Source organism: Myodes glareolus, chromosome 7 (genome assembly GCF_982192425.1).
Source record: "Myodes glareolus chromosome 7, mMyoGla1.1, whole genome shotgun sequence".
In the NCBI taxonomy this organism is placed as follows: Eukaryota; Metazoa; Chordata; class Mammalia; order Rodentia; family Cricetidae; genus Myodes; species Myodes glareolus.
In genome coordinates, this window is record NC_142032.1 from 52,343,906 (window position 1) to 52,361,999 (window position 18,094).

An 18,094-nucleotide genomic window follows, 5' to 3' on the forward strand; every position below is an offset into this window, starting at 1 on the left:
GCTTGGACTTCAACTTCATCACGGTGTCTAAGCCTCCTCCTTCACTCCAGCCCAAACATGGGAGGCCCTGGGGTGTGGCTGCACTTTTGCTCCGTGGCCCTAATGGAATAGGGAGGTGGCAGGGCCCTCTCCCATGACATTAAAAGGGGGCTTCTTCCTGCCTGGTCTAACCTCAAGTCTACCCTGGATTTGAGAGCATTCATTGTCTTGATAATGTCACAGTGGGTCACCCCATCCTCAGCCCTTAACGACCTGACAAGACCAATACTGAAGTCACCAGCCCACCCTGAGACAGTAGACATTTAGACATAGAATTTATGGATAGAGTACATAGGAATGATCTTTGGGTAGTGGGCGTTTCAAAGGGTGTTATTTCTCTAGTTGTCCCGGGCAACTCAGGAAATAAATTCATCTTTCAAAGTTGCAAGGCATGACGGGGTGTTCACTCTGTCTACAAGCAGGCCTGACCCTGGTTGGAGGAGGGGCCGGAGTGCAGAATAACAATTGTCTTAGGGGAGTCTGCAGAGGAGACAAACCTCTGGGTACATGAGTTGGAAAAGAATGGGCTGCTCAGTGTGGCCCCCTCCCCCCCTTGGTGGGGGCCTTGGCTGGGAAGAGGGAGCTGTGGTTAGTGCCCACAGCTGGGCCTCCAGCAAAATCCTACTCTATATACCTAAGAGAGGCAGCTCTGAGAACCGCCCCCAGAGGGACAAAACCTCATTGTGAAGCACCCGCCAGCCTGGGCACCCCCTCCCCCACACCCTCCTCGGAGGGCCCCCACAAGCCTGCTGACTGGGCCACATCTGGAGCTCAGGCTCTGGCTGCCCTTCCCCCATGCTGGCCACTGAGAAAGAGGGAGGCAGGAGGGAATTAGAAGAGCTCATGGGGGTCACTACCTGCAGACCTGGGCTAGTTTCCCACCTTAGTCCAGCAGCCACTGCCAGGAAGAGTCAAGAGTTCTAAGCTGATTAGGTTAGTATCTTGATTAGATAGCAAGTTCTCCCACCCTTCTGGGCTGTTATTGGTGTGTGTGTGTGTGTGTGTGTGTGTGTGTGTGTGTGTGTGTGTGTGTGTGTGGTGTGTTGAGACAAGGCCTCACTTTGTAGCCCCCACTGACTTTGCACCTGCGATCCTCCTGCCTCCCCTCAACCGGGAGAACCACTGTTTTTTTGTTTGTTCGTTTGTTTATCAAAGGTGTGGTGTGATCTGATTTCTACTTTATGAACAATGGTTTGGGGGGACAATAGTGCAGGAGAGATTCTGTGGAGAGGAGCAAGAAGGGGGTGAGAGTGAAAACAGAAGGAGGAGTGGCCTCACCCTCCCTGATTTCAGGCTAAGCTTTCAAGTCTCTTCACGAGGGCAGTGGTCCCCTGGCCACTACCACAGTGATCCCACATGACTAAGTAAGCTCAAACTAAAAGAAAATCCAGCTGAAAAGTCAGGTTCTTCATGACCAGGACCACATTTCAGATATTTAGCTGCCATGTGACTCATGACAACACCTAGAGTATTTCCATCAATCTAGAAAGTTCTATATAGACACATTTCTTTAGATGGGGCCCTTATGAAAATTATAATTCCTTCCAGCTGGGTGTAGTGATGAAGGCCTTTAGTCCCAACACTCAGGGAGGTAGAAGAAGGTGAATCGTAGTGAGCGCCATAACAGCCAGAACTACATAGTGAGACCTCGTCTGTGTGTGTGTGTGTGGGTTCTCTGTGGTAAAAACGTGCCCCAATTAACTGAGGCAACACACCTGTAGAATGCTCTGTGTTGACCTCGAACATTACAAACATTCCTTTGGTGCATGCATGTTGCTTTCACTGGGATAAGGTGGGTAGCAAAAAGAATAGGAACCATCTCTGAGATCTGATTCTGAAAAACTTTGGATTCGTAACCTGGAATCTTACCCATTCTAGGAGAGCGTGAAAAGCGGCCCACGCCGCAACTTCAATGCGAGGATTACTCGTCGAGCGCCCCCTACAAGCGGCGGGGCGTTCTGCTACCCGATACTGTGGCTCAGGTTTACCGCCAGAGGGCGCGGCGGGCGGCGGGCGGGGCGCGGGGCAGGCGGAGTCCGGGCTAGGACTGCGGGTAGCGAGCGTGAAGCGAGCCTGGTGGGACTGTAGCGGGAGCCCAGCCGGGACTGTCGCGCGGGCCGCGCCGGCGATGCCGCGCCCCCGGGCCACGCTGTAGCGGGGCTGCGGCTGGAGCGCACACGCCGGGCAGGTGGGCCATGGAGGTGGTGGACGAGACCGAAGCGCTGCAGCGCTTCTTCGAAGGTGAGAGACCGTGAGGATGGCTGGGCGACCAGCCTCCTACAGTGGGATATGCCAGCCGATCTCCCAGAGGACAGGACTCCCATGGGGTTCCCACCATGCAAGCACCCCCAGAAGGCCTCCTTTGGGTAGGGACTCTACTCCAAATTGGCAACAGAGAGGTAAATAGCTTCGAGATTGGTAGTCTCCAGGAGGTATCTGCCCATGCTCGCTGGACTTGGGCTTCCCGTCTGCCTTCAATACTCAGCTTCTTTAGGGGTGGGTTACCTTCCGTGCTAAACCCTCCTTGGAGACTTTAAGTCCTGTAGTCCCACTAAATGGTGACACTCCAATCCTCAGCACACTTCTCCAGACTGGAGATCCTGTATCCACTTCCCTGCTACTCCATCCATGCCAGGCTCCAACTCCATCTATTGTGAACTTCCCGTAGCCCTTAAGACTGGGACCCCAGAGCCTCGCCTACTCCCTGGAAGCTGGGACCTCCTGACTGTGCTTCCTGAAGGTTGAGACACCCTTGGAGATCGGGATGCCCTTTGGGACTGTCACCTGTCTTGGGCAATGCTGCTTCCTCCCCTGAGACTGAATTTCTCCTTTAGGCAGCCACTGCTTCCCTGCCTGGGGCAGGGCCCTCTCTTTAGTGTGCTTACCTAGTATGGAACTCCCTTGAAGCTGGCATCTCTGCCACCAGCTACCTCTGCTCGTGGAGACCTTCACAGTGCTGTAAATGGCACTCACCCCATCAGCCCCATGAGGCTCCTCAGGGCTGGGTCCCTCACACCTGACACAGGAGTAATGTTTCCCCTGCACCAGGAGTGACCTGGTCCCCCTCACCTTGACCTGAAAAGACCCTTCTCCAGGGGGATCTATGCACGCCCCTCTAAATTTTTTTCCCCTCACCCCTGCATTGATTTTAGAGTCTGTTCCTAGTCTAAATACCGCCTGGGCTTTTTCTGGGCAGCTCCTGACCCTCTTCCAGGACTGCCCCTCCCCCCTGAGAGCTGGGTTCAGGAGGAAAGGGACTGGTGTGGGAGGGGGAGGGGAGGTGCAGGCTGACGTCTCCCAGCCTGCTGAGTTTCTCAGACCCTCGCTGGAGGATGAGACCAGGCTCTTGAGCCCTGTCTGTATCTATGCCCGCTATGATGGGAGTCTAGTTCCTGCCGTACACTTTTGCTAGCCCCTAAGCTAACAGCTTGCTCCCAAAGTACGGGAACAACCTTCCTGGAGCAGAACCTGTTGTCCTGGACGTACCAGGCTGGAACTGAGTTGCGGGATAGAAATCAAGACCCAAGTTTAAAGCTCAGTGCCTAGTTCTCGAGAGATTTCCCCAGGGCTAGAGACCTTTCCCTGTCTCTGTTTCTTTCTGTGACTTGGAGAACCACAGAACAAACGTTTGTCCACTCCTACTTGCTGAGCAGCCCAGGAGAGGACAGCCCCACGTCTCAGCCACCTTCACTCCAGGATTCTGAACACCCAGGCAGAACGAATCCTAAGAGGTCCCAAAATGCTAGGTTTGTAGATTCAGCCATCAATAATTGAGGCAGCTGGGCCATTTGAGGGTGCCAGGCAGCACCCCTCAATCCCAGGAGCTCTCTTCGCTATGCTGGGCAGGGATTGGGAGTGCTCAGGAACCCCAGGAGAGAGGAGTCAGCAGTCCTTATGGGGTCCAGGTACTGACCAGGGGTGTCTTGTGCCTGTTCGGTGCTCTCATGACCTATGAACGGGGACCCCTTGGTTCCTGAAGGTATTCCCAAACTTCCTTCCCCACCCTACCCCCACCTGGCTCTGGGCACAGGGGCGGGCCTAATTGGCCTGGGCTCTACACTTCTGAGCCAAACTTTCCCTCCTGGCCTGGGGAGGGGGGTGGGAGGCTGACGCCACAGCTTAGCCATGCGGCCGCCTGGCAGGGAGGCTGTGCTGCTCCCTCCAGAGAGATAAGAGGAGACTCAAGAATGTCTGTGGGGAGCAGGCGGGGTGTGGGGCCTGCTCAGGAGGGCCAGGCTTCAGAAGTCTCCCAGAGCCTGGAAATAGGTGGGTGGGCACCTGGTTCAAGTCCTCTAGGGCTATCTGAGAGGGGAAGGCCTTGGCAGGGGACCCACTGGGTGGTGAGATGGAGGTTCTCATTATGAGGCGAAAGGGCCTGGGGGAGCAAGCACAGAGCTTCGGTGTGCTCAAGTGTGAGTGAAGCCCATCCAGGACGTGTAAAGCCTCATTTTATGGGTGCTGACACGTCATTCTTGGTGATAGTGTACGCTCTCACACTCCAATGGGGACCCTTGAGACCTCATCCAGATTCCCACATGGCCTCAGTCATTTCCTCTGCATAGTGGGCAGAGATTTCTATGGTTTGGGTTCTGGGCTGAGAGACAGAACATCTCTCGCTTGAAGGGGCAATCTTGAAGAGTCCCTTCTCCGACTATGACCCCCACTAGCTCAGCACGTAAGGCAGCGTGTCCTGCCCTGCTGTGGGCCGGGAATAAGACTAGGGGCTAAGGCGCTTTGGGCCTTTGGTGGGAGGCTGGGATAGAGCGTCCCCCTCGAGGCTGGTACAGCTGGGTCCCCGTGACTGCCCAGTTAATCCCCTAGAGATAGGTACCAGCAGTTCAGAGCGGAGGGCGCAAGGCTTGTAGAGAGTGGACCCTCCGGGCAGGATGCATTGGCTTCCAGCAGGTAACTGGGTATAGGGATGGTGTGTTACTCTTCATCTGATTGGTGGGGGCCCTGACCTCTTAGAGTCCAGGGATGGAGGAGGACCATGTTCAGAGGACTTGACAAAGACCTCAGAGGGCTAATTCATACTGGGTCACCGAGAGCCGCGTGACCCCAGGCAGAGCCTGTCACCTCTCTGGGATCTTTTTCCTCATCCTCATCTGGAACATAGGAGTCAGTGGCAGAGGTGTCCATGGTACCCTCAGTGCTGATGAACCTTCGGTATGAACGGGAGATTCTGGGTAGGGGCAGTGCTAGTGGTGACTCCAGGGGCTCCTGTTGTAGCTGATGTTCCCTAAAGCATGGTGAGGGGTTAGGTAATGAAGGGAATTGGGTCTCTAGCAGGTTTTGAACAGATCACTGAGAGTTTGGAGGCTGGTACTGGCCTTTGGAGCCCCCAGGGCTGGAGGAGGAGACCTGAGTCTCACCTTTCCTGAACCAGAGGGTGAGCCTGAACGGATACTGTCCCCTCTGGCTTGCTTTCCCGCTAGGATAAATTAGTCGAGCCAGAGTAGAAGCTTCTAATGGGATCATTTTTAGACACCCAACAAACCCAAACTCATGGTGTCTGATGGGCTGAAGAAGGTGGACTACAGAGTGCTTGGTGGGAGGAGGGAGGCCCAGAATTAACCCATTTCCCAGGGGTCAAAATTGAGGCTCTGTGACACAAGGTTAGCTGGGTAGTCTAGGCTAACTTTAGTCCCCAGCTTTCTCTGTCATCAAGGCCTCGTGGGAAGGGCAACCAGTTGGGGCCAACATCCTTGCATCCCCTCCAGAGGGCAGGAGTCTCCGGTGGAGGCTACCTGGCAACTCAGGAGGGAGGCCACAACTCAACATCTGCTAGCTGGGCTGTGAGATGGGGGTAGCTGTATGGCCTGTGTCACCTCTCTGTCACTGGTGATGCACCCAGGAGCAGGTGGCTAGGGAGACACCAGATGCAAGATTTCCTTAATCCCTCAGATTCTCCTTCCTGGGGAGGAGACACAAGGTCTCCTGGGCCCACCTGGAACCCACTCACAGCGCCCCCCCACCCCCGGGGGGACTTATTTCCCAGCCCCAGTTTGTAGTGAACTGATGTCTGGGCCCACCCTTCAGGCCCTGAGCCAGGTAGGAGGGAAGAGAGAACAGATGGGGGTCTGACTCATCCCTCTCTCCCCACACCTATCACAGATCCACACAACACAGGGCGGGCAGGAAATGCTCCCTGCCAGTGGACGCCATGATCGATCGGTCCATCTATATGTAACAGGAGCCTTGGGTGGGGATGTGTCATGGAAAGCCGTTCTCTGGGAGTGGCTGAGGTTGTATCAGGGGGTCCAGAGAGTTGGTTGTCAACCCCTTGGTCCTGAACCTTTCCTCAGTGTGGGAGTGCTGGGCAGGCCCTTCTTGAGGTCTTAGGCAGAGCCAAGAAGGCCATTTGGGGACAGACCACTCTGGGTAGAGTGGCATCTCTCTGAGAGACCTGCTTAGGCAACTCCCAAAGGGTTACCGCTCTGGGGGGCCCTGGCAGCAGAGGCTACTGGGTAACCACCAAGCTAGGCTGCTGATTGGCTCTTGCCCTTGGACTTTGCCCTCCCTGATAAGGACAAAGCAGAAATCATTAACTGGATTATTAACTGGGGTGGCCCCGCCCTAAGTAGGCAGCCTGCCTTCCTTCCCTTCCTCCTCCTCACAGCCCAGGCCTCAGGCACTCCTCTGTGCCTCAGTTTCTCTCAGTTGGGATGGCTCCTCTCCCAACTCCAGGTCTTCAGCCGTTACTACTGGGTGTGGATGGCTGGGATGGTTGATGCAAGGACTTTGTGTGCTCACTAGTGGGCAGTGGGGACTGCAGCTAGCCCTGTAGTCCTCATGGTCCTCCTCTTGAGTTTGTCACTACAGCTGGCTGGGCTCTATTGTCTCAGCTGTCAAAAGGCAGCAGTTAGTGGTCGCCTCCCAGAGCTTCTGTGGGGTTGCATAAGATTGTGCATGGGAAGGGCCTAGGGACAGTGGCTGGGCTTTATACCAGCTCTACTTAACCAACTTCCCATGGGCTCACACAGCTCCTTTGCGTGGTCTGTGATAGATGCCATGTGCCCACTCTCCGGATTGTTGATCCACTAGTGTAGTAATTGATGCCTCAGACTTGGGCTCAGGTTTTACAGATGGTGCTATATGCTTTGGGAGAGACCATCACCCTCTCTGAGAACCTTACTCCAAGATGAGGGCAGTTATCATCTATTGAGTGTATTCTGTGTGCCGGCAACTGTGCTGTGATTGACCTGCCTTTGCTTGGTCTGGTGTCAGGTCTTGGTCCTGCCATACCAGTGAAGTCTGTCTCCTCCTTAACCTCAGAGATGTGGAGCCTGTTCTGTGGGATAGAAAGGAACTTGATTTTTGCCTGTGGGGCATCTGGGCTAGAGTACTCTGCAGCCGTTCCTCCTGCCGTCCTTGACACGGGGGAGATGGTTTGTAAGGCCAAACATCTTTGTTTCCCAAGAGTGACGAGCTGAAGGTGATGTTCCCTGCTCATGCAGGGTAGCCACAAAAACAGGAATGGGATTCTGGACCACAGTTGGAGCTCTCCTAAAGTATATGGGAAAGGGATCTCATTGCATATTGAGGTTGCCGTGATAAATGATGTACATCCAGCCTTCCTGGACCATACAGCCCTCACTCACATGGTCAAGGCTTCAGAGTGTGAGCAGGGAGACCCAAAGGGTGCTGAGGTCAGAGGCGGAGTGAGAAAACTGCTGGATGGGGGAGGGGAAGCAGAATAAAGCGCCTGGGTGGGACGCAGTTGGCTCCAGAGTCCCTACTGGTTTATAGGATGCTGGACCTGCCCTTGTCCCTGGTATCCTGCCTTCCCTTTACCTCTAGGCAGGGTTTGTGGCCTCTAAACCACCCACTGAGTGAGGGTGGTTTAGAGGCAAGGTGTTACCTTTCTGGGGGACTTGGGCCAGTGGCACGGATTTGCTCAGCCCTACCTGACTCCCACTGCAGCTGGTGGAAGGGTCTGACTTTGGACCGTGGGAACTAGGAGGAAAGAAAACAGAAGCTTGTGCTGGGGGACCGTGACCCAGGAATATGAAACCGTGTCTTGGGAGGCGTGGCAGTGGGGCCTGCTGTAGACCAGTCTTATTTGTGTGCATGTTGCACTTGAGACATGCATTGGAAGGATGCTGAGATGTAAGCTTGGACCAACAAGCTTGGACCTCACAGACTTGGTCACTACTGCCTTGCACCCTAGCAACTACAATGAATGCACTGGGGATGCAGCTTGGCTGGTGGAACGCTTACCTGGCATGCGCAGAGCACAAACCGTCCCACCAGATCCTTAAGTCTAAGCCACAGTTGCCTGTGTTCCTTCCCAATTTCATACTAGAAAGAGAAGAGTCTCCACCCCCACCCTCCCAACCTGCCTTCAGAGGCTCTGCTCTTTCAGGGAATCCAGAATCTCAGCTACCCTTGGGCTACAGCTACATCTTCCCCTGGTCCCCATACAGCCATCACCTTATGCTCAGGATAACATAATCTGAACTCAGCACCAAGATGCTCCTGGAGCCAGCCAATCTGTAGCCAGTTCTTAGGAAACCCATACTGTTCCCAGAAACTTGCACTTCGCTTTGGCAGTTGGAGCCTCTAGAGTTAGAGGCTCCAACTCTAGGGGCAAAGAGAGCCCCACCCGCTGCCTTTGACTCTTTTTCACAGGAACCAGGGTGGACCTGCCACACATACCGTGGGAGGATCCTGCAGCATGGAGAGCTTGGCTCCCCATCAAGTCCTCCTGTTGATTTGTGTTAACACAGCAGCATGGCCCCTAGGGGTGCACTCCAGGAGATCTGCAGCACACACCTGCGTGTTCTACGTGGGGTCCCTTCCTTTGTTCAGGGAGGTTTCTTCAAGCCCCACTCTGTGACAAGCACAGTGCTAGGCTTTAGAGATAAAAGAGACATATACCCCCTGCCATATGCATTTGACATTCTAAGGTTCAAAGTCAATTGACAAATTAATTCAGCCAACCCCCCCCCCCCGCCTTGATATATGGTCTCATGTAGCTCAGGCTGGTCTGGAACTTAGTATGTATCTGGGCATGACCTTGAACTTATGATTCTCTTGCCTCTACTTCTGAGTGTTAGACTTACAGGCATGTTCCACCACAGCCAGTTACTTGGCGCTGAGGATCAAACGTCACTGCAAGCAGGCTAAGGTGCCTCTCCTGGGTCTCTGGTGAGGAGGTGGGGGGAGCACAGGCAGCTGGGACTTAGGTTTAAGGATTTGCTGGGACTAGAACATCACTGCTGTTCGGTGTGACCACTGGGTCCAAACGGAGTGAAAATCGGGTGCATCAGTACAATGAGCTGCGTGCACAACCAGGTATCCAAGCTGTAGGCATTTGATCGAGAAGAGTTCTCGTCTCAACTGGGAGCTTGAACAGGGCCAGCAAGCAGTTCTGGGTATTAACGGAGACAGAAAGTCCAGGTCCAACGATTGTTGACAACTCACTGGGCCTTGCCTCCGTGTGGGCTGATTGGAGTTTGTAGCTCAGTCCACACTGGGAGACAGGCCATGGCCCTGGGGGTCCTCTGTGGCTGGGTGCCTGCAGAGGGACTGCCTGGACAGGCTGGGGGGAAGACACAGAAGGGGTATGCTGGAGAAGTAGTGTAGTACTGGTCACATACCTGTAAGGATTCGGGGACAGACATGGGCCCTCAGAAACCCAAAGGTACAGGAAAGCTGAACTACATGGGCAGAGGCAGGAGGGCAGGAGCAGAGTAGGGACATTTGAAAGTGAGGAAAAGAGCGGCTCTGCTGACTGAGGGATAGCTTCCTGGGGTGCCTGACCACGCATACACACTTGTGGAGAAGGGTGCCGAGGCTCAGAGAGGTCAGGAAGTCACTCTGCAATTAAGCTGAGGCCCATGTTGGTAGCGAGGCCTCTCAGAGGACCACAAGGATGCCAAGGAAGGAAGCATCTGACCCAAGTCACTGCTGGAATCAGCATACCCTTAGATTCCGACACCTGAGGTTGACACTCAGGGATTCGAGGCCTGATGTCCTGGCTACCCTGAGTTCAGATCAGCCCACCCTGCCCGTGGCCACGTGGCTGACGGGATTTCCGCCATGTTTGAGGCATGAATTGACAAGTGCTCCATTGACGGGGCAGGGGAGGGGGTAGGCAGGGCACAAGACTCCCACTGTGCTGCGTCCCCACCCTCCCCACCCCCCAGGACAATGGCCAAGACTCAGCCAGCAGCCACAGCTGGTGGGGGGGGCATGAGAAGGGGGACAGGGAGGGTCCAGGGTGGAGGGACCACCTGGGTCCCTGCCTGCTCGCCTCCTGCACCTGGCTTGGGTGTTCTCATCCCTTGTGCCCAGATGAGTCATCTTAAAAGGAGGAGGAGAAAGGGGACAGGCTGTTTTCCCACAGCCGGGACCCTGGCCTGCCTGGGTAAGAGTAGCATCTGGGTCTGGCTCTTGTTTCAAGCAGGTAATAAAGGGCCTAATTAGTGTGGAGCTCCTGGGGTACAGCTCTGCGGGATAATGTGGGACACGGAGAGGCCCTGTCTAACCCTCGCCTCTAGGTCTTATGGGGCCTGCCCAAGGTCTCCAGGCCCAGCCAGGCCACCTCTAGTCTCTGGTCCACCATCTTGTTCACCCATTCGTTCTGTGGCTATTAATCTTGCCTGCTGTAAACTGGGATTCTTACGTTGCAGACACACAGGAGCCATAGCCCATTCCTGCCCTGGAACTAAAGGAAAGATATCCACTCTCGGTCTCTTCCTCTGTACAACAAATGACAGTGGTCTCATGGGAGAGATATTCCTTGGAATGTGGAAGTCAGATTGTGGGCACTCACTCACCTTTTCCAGGGAGGTGTGAGGCAGCTGGGTGAGCAGGTTGACAACCTGACATGAAAGGAGAAGAGGGGCAAAAGAAAGAGTCATGGAGGCCACGTGGGTTGGGATTTTGGGTAATAAAAACCTGCAAAAGAATGGGAATTGACTTCCTCTGGTAGCGGCAACAGCATATGCAAAGGCCCTGTGGATGGTGTGTTTGTCCCTGACAGGAAGGAAGCAGGAACTGGGCTTCAGAGAATGGCACAGAGGAGGAAGCTGAGGTACGAGCAGAAGGCAGACAGTACCAGGCTTTGGACCGCCGAGGGGCTCTGGGTTTATAATTTGCTGGGCACATTTGTTGGAGGATTTGAGGAGGGAAAGCACAGATACTGACTGGTGACATTGGGGTACCACTTTCTGGATGGCCTGTGGCAGGGCAGTGCTCACTTCAGGTGGTCTTGAGAACTGCAGAGCGGGTGAGGAGGGGCAGCATGCTGTTTTGAGTCTCCAGCCCTGCAGGCATTCCCCACCTGGATCCAGTGTTTCATGGTTCTCTTGGCACTAGGACAGTACTCCTAGAGTGTACCCTGAGGACTGTGTCCTCTCCTGGGCCCCTAGGGGGCCCTGTTCCAGCCTCAAGAGCCCCAGGCTCCCACAGGCCTCCTTAACAATAGAGATCTGTGGACTAGGTTGGGACCCTTGCACGGTATCTGGGCAGTGTTGGAAGAAGACAGGCCTGTAGGGAGCAGGAGGTGTAGGGGGGTCCCGCATGCCTCAAGAAGCCTCAGCTTCTCCCCCTCCAGAACCCGAGACCCACCTCACTCTGCCATCAGCCTCCTCCTCCCACCTCGGTCCTCCCGGACCCTGGCACGAGAGGGTCCCTCCTCCCCTAGCCACATCTGGTTCTTGTTAGGGTCTCCCAGGATGCCTGGGCCTGAGGCCCCCATCCCCCGGGGGAGGTGGACAGGAGGATTAGGGGCGATTAGGAGTGCTCCTGGCCAGGGGAGGAGGGGCCCAAGAAGAGGGGCTAGAATGGTTATAAACAGCAGCCCATGACCGAATCAGCCCATCACTCACCCAAGGTGCCAAGTTCAGTCTCAAAAACCTGCAGCTTCAGCAGCTGGGGCAGAGTGGGGGTGGGGCCTTAAGTTCTCCTGCCTGCTTCAGAAACCCTTCTGCAATGCTGTGGGGCAGGGACCAGACTGGGAGAAGATGTAGAAACATCAGCTATACCTTTCTTCCTGGGGTCAGATGGACTCATCTTGCTGTGTGACTTTGGGGGTGAGGAGGGATCTTTATGAACAATGGAGACAGAGGTAGTAACACCAGATTCGTGGAAGTGACCGCGGGGTAAACCGCAATGTTTTAAATACTTAAATAGTGCCTGACCAGAGAGCACGAGCCTCCATTATTGTCATCACATAATGTGGATTCAGGACTGGTAGGCACTCCATCATGAGCTGCCATCACCAGCAATGCCGCTTTCCTCCTTGTTATGAGGGGTTGGTAGGATTTAGCGACACGTTGCCTGTGAAGTTGGCAGAACGCCTCACATAAACTCGGCAATGGGGGCATACAGTAGGCACTCAACTATTGGCAGCTATGGCTGCCAGAAATGAGGGAGGTGAAGTTGGAACTTAGGCAGACAGACAGGCTATGTACAGCCCTGCAGGTCATGGCCGGCACTAGCCATGCGTGGTGGGTGGGTGCCCTCTGTTCCCGGGCTGGGGTGAGCCTGGGTGGGGGTCAGTAAGAGGCCCTTGTCTGTCACAGGCAGCGTGTGACTCCTAGGAAGGCTTAGCCGCTCATGCTCATTAATTCATTAATCACCTAAGCGGGGCTCCGCATTCTTCAAATGCCAGCAGGGGACAGGGAGGGGCCTGGGCTGGGGGCTCAGAGACCCCAGGGCGCTGGGATTCTGGAGGTGAAGACAGCCCCCCCCCTTTTGCAGGGCTCCCACTGTGTGCAGTGCACTTCAGGATCTGTATATCTACAGCTTTACAGCTGGCACAATCGCTCCAAGAAACAGCGATATTCACTCCCCATCTTCCCAGGAAGGATACCAAGGCCCAAAGAGGGTATGGCCGCCTTGAGGGCACATAGCAGGCTGAATTAGATGCGGTTTGTCCTGACCAGCCTGAGCCCTGTTCCCAAGGCTCTCCTGAGGAAGGACTCAAGGTGCCAATCCAGGACTTGAGGCTCTCGATCAGTGGTTCTTAACTAACCTTCCTAACGCTGAGACCCTTTAATGCGGTTTCTCGTGTTGTGGTGGCCCCACCCATAAAATTATTCCATTGCCACTTCATAACTGTAGTTTTGTTACTGTTATGGATCGTAAGTAAATATCTGATCTGCAGGATATCTGATATGTGGCCTCTGTGAAAGCAATTCGACACCCTCAGGGGTTGCGACCCACAGGTTGAGAACCATTGCTCCAGAGGGTCGCTCCTGCCTCAGTGGAGCCGGCCAGTCAAGTCTTCAGTGTGGGTGGGGTGTCCTCTATTATCGGGGTTGACGCATCTCTCACGTCAGCCCCCTTATCACTCCTCCCCTTGGCTGCCCCCCTCCTCGCCCCACAAGGTGACCCTGGGAGAGGAAAGGCCATCACCACCCCCTCTCTTTCCTTGCCATGCCCAGGAGCCCTGGACTACATTTCTTTGTCCTTTCCCTTTCATGGGCCTGAGGCCAGGGGAGGATAGCAGGCAGGCAAGCAGGTGGAGGGTAGTGAAGCAGAGCTCTGGCCACTATCCCTCCCTGGGTGAGGCCAGGACAGACTGCCCCTCTCATCCTTTGTCTCCTCTGGGGAGTCGGGTCTGAGCTCCCTACTCAGAGGCACAAAGGCAGTGGGCCTCGCCACCAGAGATGGGCCACGCTGGCACTGCCGATCTTGGTTTTCAGCTTTCCCTGAAGCTGGAGCCTGGGGTTCAGTGGTTCCTTGAATTCCTGGGCCCCAGGAAGTATGTTTTGCCCTGCCAGACCTCATGCCTCCAGTGCTCAAGGCTGGGTCTCCTGGAAGGACAGGGCAGGACAGTCATTCTGGGTCTGAGCCACTGGCGTGGTAGGGCCTTGCTTATTCCTCAGAGCACTCTGTAAAATAGAGGCACAGATGAGAGGGATGGAGATGATCCTGTCACACAGCCAGAAAAAGGATGTGGAAGGACAAGAGTGGTTTCTCTGTCCCCAACCCCATACATTAGGCTGCTGATCTCCTGGGAAATGGGGTATCCTTGAGGGGTGTGGGCAGGCATTATTTTTAGAGGGGCGCTGGGTGTACAGTGAAGGACCATGCGCAGAGGGGAGATAGGTCACACGTTTCAGAGATCCTAACCTGGGGTGGGGGGGCTGGTGGGACCTAGGCCTGGGGTCTTCGGGGAGCTATCTCCAATCCAGCTGCCCCTGCTTTGCAGGCCATGACATCAGCGGTGCCCTGGAGCCCTCCAACATAGACACCAGCATCCTGGAGGAGTACATCGGCAAGGAGGACGCCTCGGACCTGTGAGTCACCTTAGCTGAGACTTCTGGGCCGTTCCCTGCAGGAGGGGATGGAACTTCCCCTCAGGCCTGGGGACCTGGGGGCTGAGCCTCCTCCCTTCCCCACAGCTGCTTCCCTGACATCTCTGCACCAGCCAGCACAGCCTCCTTCCCCCACGGGCCACCAGCCATTCCCGGCTCCAGCGGGCTCCACCATCTGAGCCCCCCTGGGAGTGGACCATCTCCTGGGCGCCATGGCCCCCTCCCACCCCCGACCTACGGCACCCCACTCAACTGCAACAACAACAACGGCATGGGCACCGCCCCCAAGCCCTTCCTGGGGGGCTCTGGGCCTCCCATCAAGGCAGAGCCCAAGGCTCCCTATGCCCCAGGGTGAGTGGGGCCAGGGAGTGGGTGGGGACAGAGTACAGGGGCACAGTTGGCCACTGTCCAGCAGATGTAGGCCTGTGGACTCACTGTGGGTAGGGTTAAATGACAAACTCCCTATGGGTAGGCTCCAAAAGGGGTGATAGGAGGCTTCAGTGTTTTTTTCTGAGGCCATGAACAGGCGCGAGGGTTCTGAGAACAGTGAGGAGAGGGTAGTGCCAGAAAAATCTCAAAGCAAAGTTGTAACAGAAGCAGGAAGACCCGGGACCCCAATCAACATCCAGGAACCCAAGCACACATACGCTCCGCCACAGGGCACCCAAGCACAGTGCCAGGCCCCATCAACCCATGGAGCGTTTAGCTGACATTTTCTGTGTCCCGAGAGTTGCCAGTGCCTCAGGTATGGCCTCTTACCTTGTGGAGCCAAGCACAGTTACATCCTGAGGGGGACTTCACTCTGCCAGCCTCCCCGTCTCTCTCCAACCTACTGTACTGATGTCCTGACTCAGGACTGACCTTGTGCCTGGCTTGACCACCTGCAACCACAGTCCAGCCAGCCTCCAGACCCTGTGGTTCTCAACCCTCCTAATGTTGTGACCCTTTAATACAGTTCCTCATGTTGTGGTGACCCTCAACTGTATAATTCTTTTCACTGCTACTTCATAACTGTGATTTTGTTACTGTTATGAATTGTAATGTAAATATCTGATATGTGACCCCTGTGAAAGGGTCATTTGATACAAAGGTTGAGAACCACTGCTCCTGAGCATGCTTAAAGGGAAATGTCCACCAGGCTCTCCACGAGACCTCAGTGAAGCAGGGCAGAGGTCTTGTCTTTAAGTAGAAGGCTACAGGAGGCATAGATGATGCAGTGCCCAGTAGCCTGGCACCAGCCCTGTTCTCCCATTTGTCAGCTTCTGGGTTTGGTGACCCATGACCTCTGCCAGCGGTTAGGTTTCAGCACCTTTAACTTGAGCCCCACCTTCATAGTGGAAACTAAGAGGAGGAAAGCAGAGTGGAAACACTGGGTAGATACATTTGACACACTGTCAACAGGGACTCCTGAGGACCTGGCTTAGGGTGACTGTCGTGGCGACCAGGCACACAGTGCCAGGGACAAACCTTGGTTGCTTGAGGGTGTCTCTAAGCCTAAGCTGCCTGCGGGTGGAGGGAAAGAGCTAAGCTTCAGCAGGCACAAGTGAACTTCTTGGCCTTCCCCTGAACCAGCTGTAGGTGGCCCCTGAAGATTTTCTTCAGAATCACGTGGGCATCCTAGCGTAGGCTTTGTTGTAAGCACTAAACAAGACAGACGCGTGCCCCATAATGGGTGGTGAGCAAGGAACTGAAGTGTTGCTCAGTGTTGGGGTACTTTCTAGTATGTGCAAGACCCTGGCTTCCCTCTCCAGCACTATAAAAATAAAATAATACACCACGAAAGAGGAAATAACAAGTGAGAACGCAAAAGAATGCAGGTCAGGTCAGGCGGGGCGGTGGTGGCGCACACCTTTAATCCCAGCACTCGGGAGGCAGAGGCAAGCGGATCTCTGTGAGTTCGAGGCCAGCCTAATCTACAAGAGCTAGTTCTAGGACAGGCTCCAAAGCTACAGAGAAACCCTGTCTCAAAGACAAAACAAAACAAAACAAGAAAGAATTCAAGTCATGGGAGCTGGAACGTTCAATGGATGGGAGAGAGGGTGTGAAAGATAGTGGAAGAGCCAAAGATCACTGTCAGGAGGGACAGGGTGAAGACCACTGTCAGGAGGGACAGGGTGAAGACCACTGTCAGGAGGTACGGGGGGACAGGAGGGACAGGGTGAAGACCACTGTCAGGAGGTACGGGCGGGGGGGGGAGCAGGTGGCTGATGGACTTAGAGTGGGACAGAGCTGGATCAGCACACAGACTGAGGTCATAGTGAGGGGTGTGGGGCCCTGCCCTGTCTGCTTTTCTTGTTTCCCATAGGAAATCTTGTTTTGGGGTTCACATTTTTTATTTGAGGTTTTTGGTTTTGAACTCAGGAGCTCTTCAAGCATGCTAGGCAAGTGCTCAGCCAGTGAGCTACATCCTGGACCCCTTTTTTTTTCACTTTTTGAGACAGGGTCTCTCTAAGTTATCCAAGTTGACCTTAAAGTCATTCTGTAGCCCTGGCAGGTCTTGACTTTGTGATCCTCCGTCTTGAGCCTCCTCAGTATTGGGGTACATGTCTGCATCAGATTCAGGATCTTTATTCTTGAACTGATTTCAGAGATATAATGAGGCCTCCACAAGTTGGGGGGGGGCGGGGAAGAAGTGGGCATGGCTTGTCCAGGGAGGTGGTAAAACTCTACAGCCAGAGCAGGAATGTGTTCGCAAAGACTCTGAAGCCTTTCTGATGGTCCCTGGGCATGGTGGAGGGGAGTCTGTCCATATGTAGGAATGAGAGTTGACTAAAAAAATGTCAGATCCCTGGGCAGCCGCAGTCTCTCTCTCTGGGCGAGTACATGGTTTGTACAGGACATGTTGACCTCTGGGTTTGAGTTTGTTCTTTTGCCTGAACCACTGATAAAATAAAACTTGCAGGGGGAAAAAAAAGCCTAGGCCCAGAAAAGCTGGCTCCCTGCCCAGTTCACGCCCCAGTTCACACCTGCCTCTGGCAAGGCAACTCCTGGGTAACCCACTGAACCACCTCAGATCCAGCCCCCAGGTCCTAGGATTTCCAGGAAGCTGGAGTCTTCAGTGGGTGCCTAAGGGAAGCGGAGACCTGGACCCTCACTCCGAGGAGCGGGGAGTCCTTCAATCCCTGTGCCACTGTCAAGAGACCTGGCCACTGACCCACAAATAACCATTATTAGGTCTGGAGATCCAGGGCAGAATACAGAAGCCCTTCACCCACAACATAGCCCTGGATCCTTCCAGAGCTCTAGGATAGACAGAGATACCCCGAGGCATCTGTGAGGAGCTCTCCATGGCCTCAGTCTCTGGCGAAGATGGGGAGGGAGGCCTTTGCAACCCTGCCCACAGAGGAGCTGCCTGGCTTAAGGGTTGGGTTTGGGGGTTCAGCTGCTGGCCCAACAGTCTCCCTCCTCCGGCCCCCCCCCTGCAGCACTCTGCCAGACTCGCCCCCAGACTCAGGCTCTGAGGCCTACTCCCCTCAGCAGGTGAATGGTGAGTCCAGCGGGCAGCACCAACCTCCCCCTCTGGGTTTGGGCAAATGGTTGGTGCAGCCTTATCAGGGAGAGAGGGAGGAGGGAGGGAGGGGGCCAGTGGCTGCCCAACGGATCAGATTATCGCTGGTCAAATACTCCTGGCGCTGGCTATTGTTCCCCCATGGGCGGGTGGGAAGCCTGGTCCTGCCTCAGAGCAAGTGTCCCTGCTGGCGATGCCACCGTCTGGCCCCCTGCGCCATCATGGACGCGCCCTTTGGCGGTAAGTGGACAGCTGAGGAAAGCTGCTGCTGGGC

At 55.0% G+C, this 18,094-nt stretch overlaps 1 protein-coding gene across 5 annotated transcripts in view; it reads left to right on the plus strand.

Moving 5' to 3' along the window:
• The first annotated feature begins 2,125 nt into the window (after positions 1-2,125).
• The window catches only part of Myrf (myelin regulatory factor), a 31,896-nt gene continuing 15,927 nt past the window's right edge, over positions 2,126-18,094 (plus strand). For 2 of the 5 annotated variants that reach the window (XM_087908130.1, XM_087908131.1), the window contains exons 1-4: positions 2,126-2,280; positions 14,207-14,294; positions 14,400-14,663; positions 17,738-17,799. In XM_087908130.1, the coding sequence (XP_087764256.1) occupies positions 2,235-2,280; positions 14,207-14,294; positions 14,400-14,663; positions 17,738-17,799 (460 nt within the window). In that variant the 5' untranslated portion in view covers positions 2,126-2,234. Of the gene's footprint in view, positions 2,281-14,206; positions 14,295-14,399; positions 14,664-17,737; positions 17,800-17,953; positions 18,061-18,094 lie in introns of those variants that run through there. The other 3 variants (XM_087908132.1, XM_087908134.1, XM_087908133.1) reach the window with 2 other exon arrangements.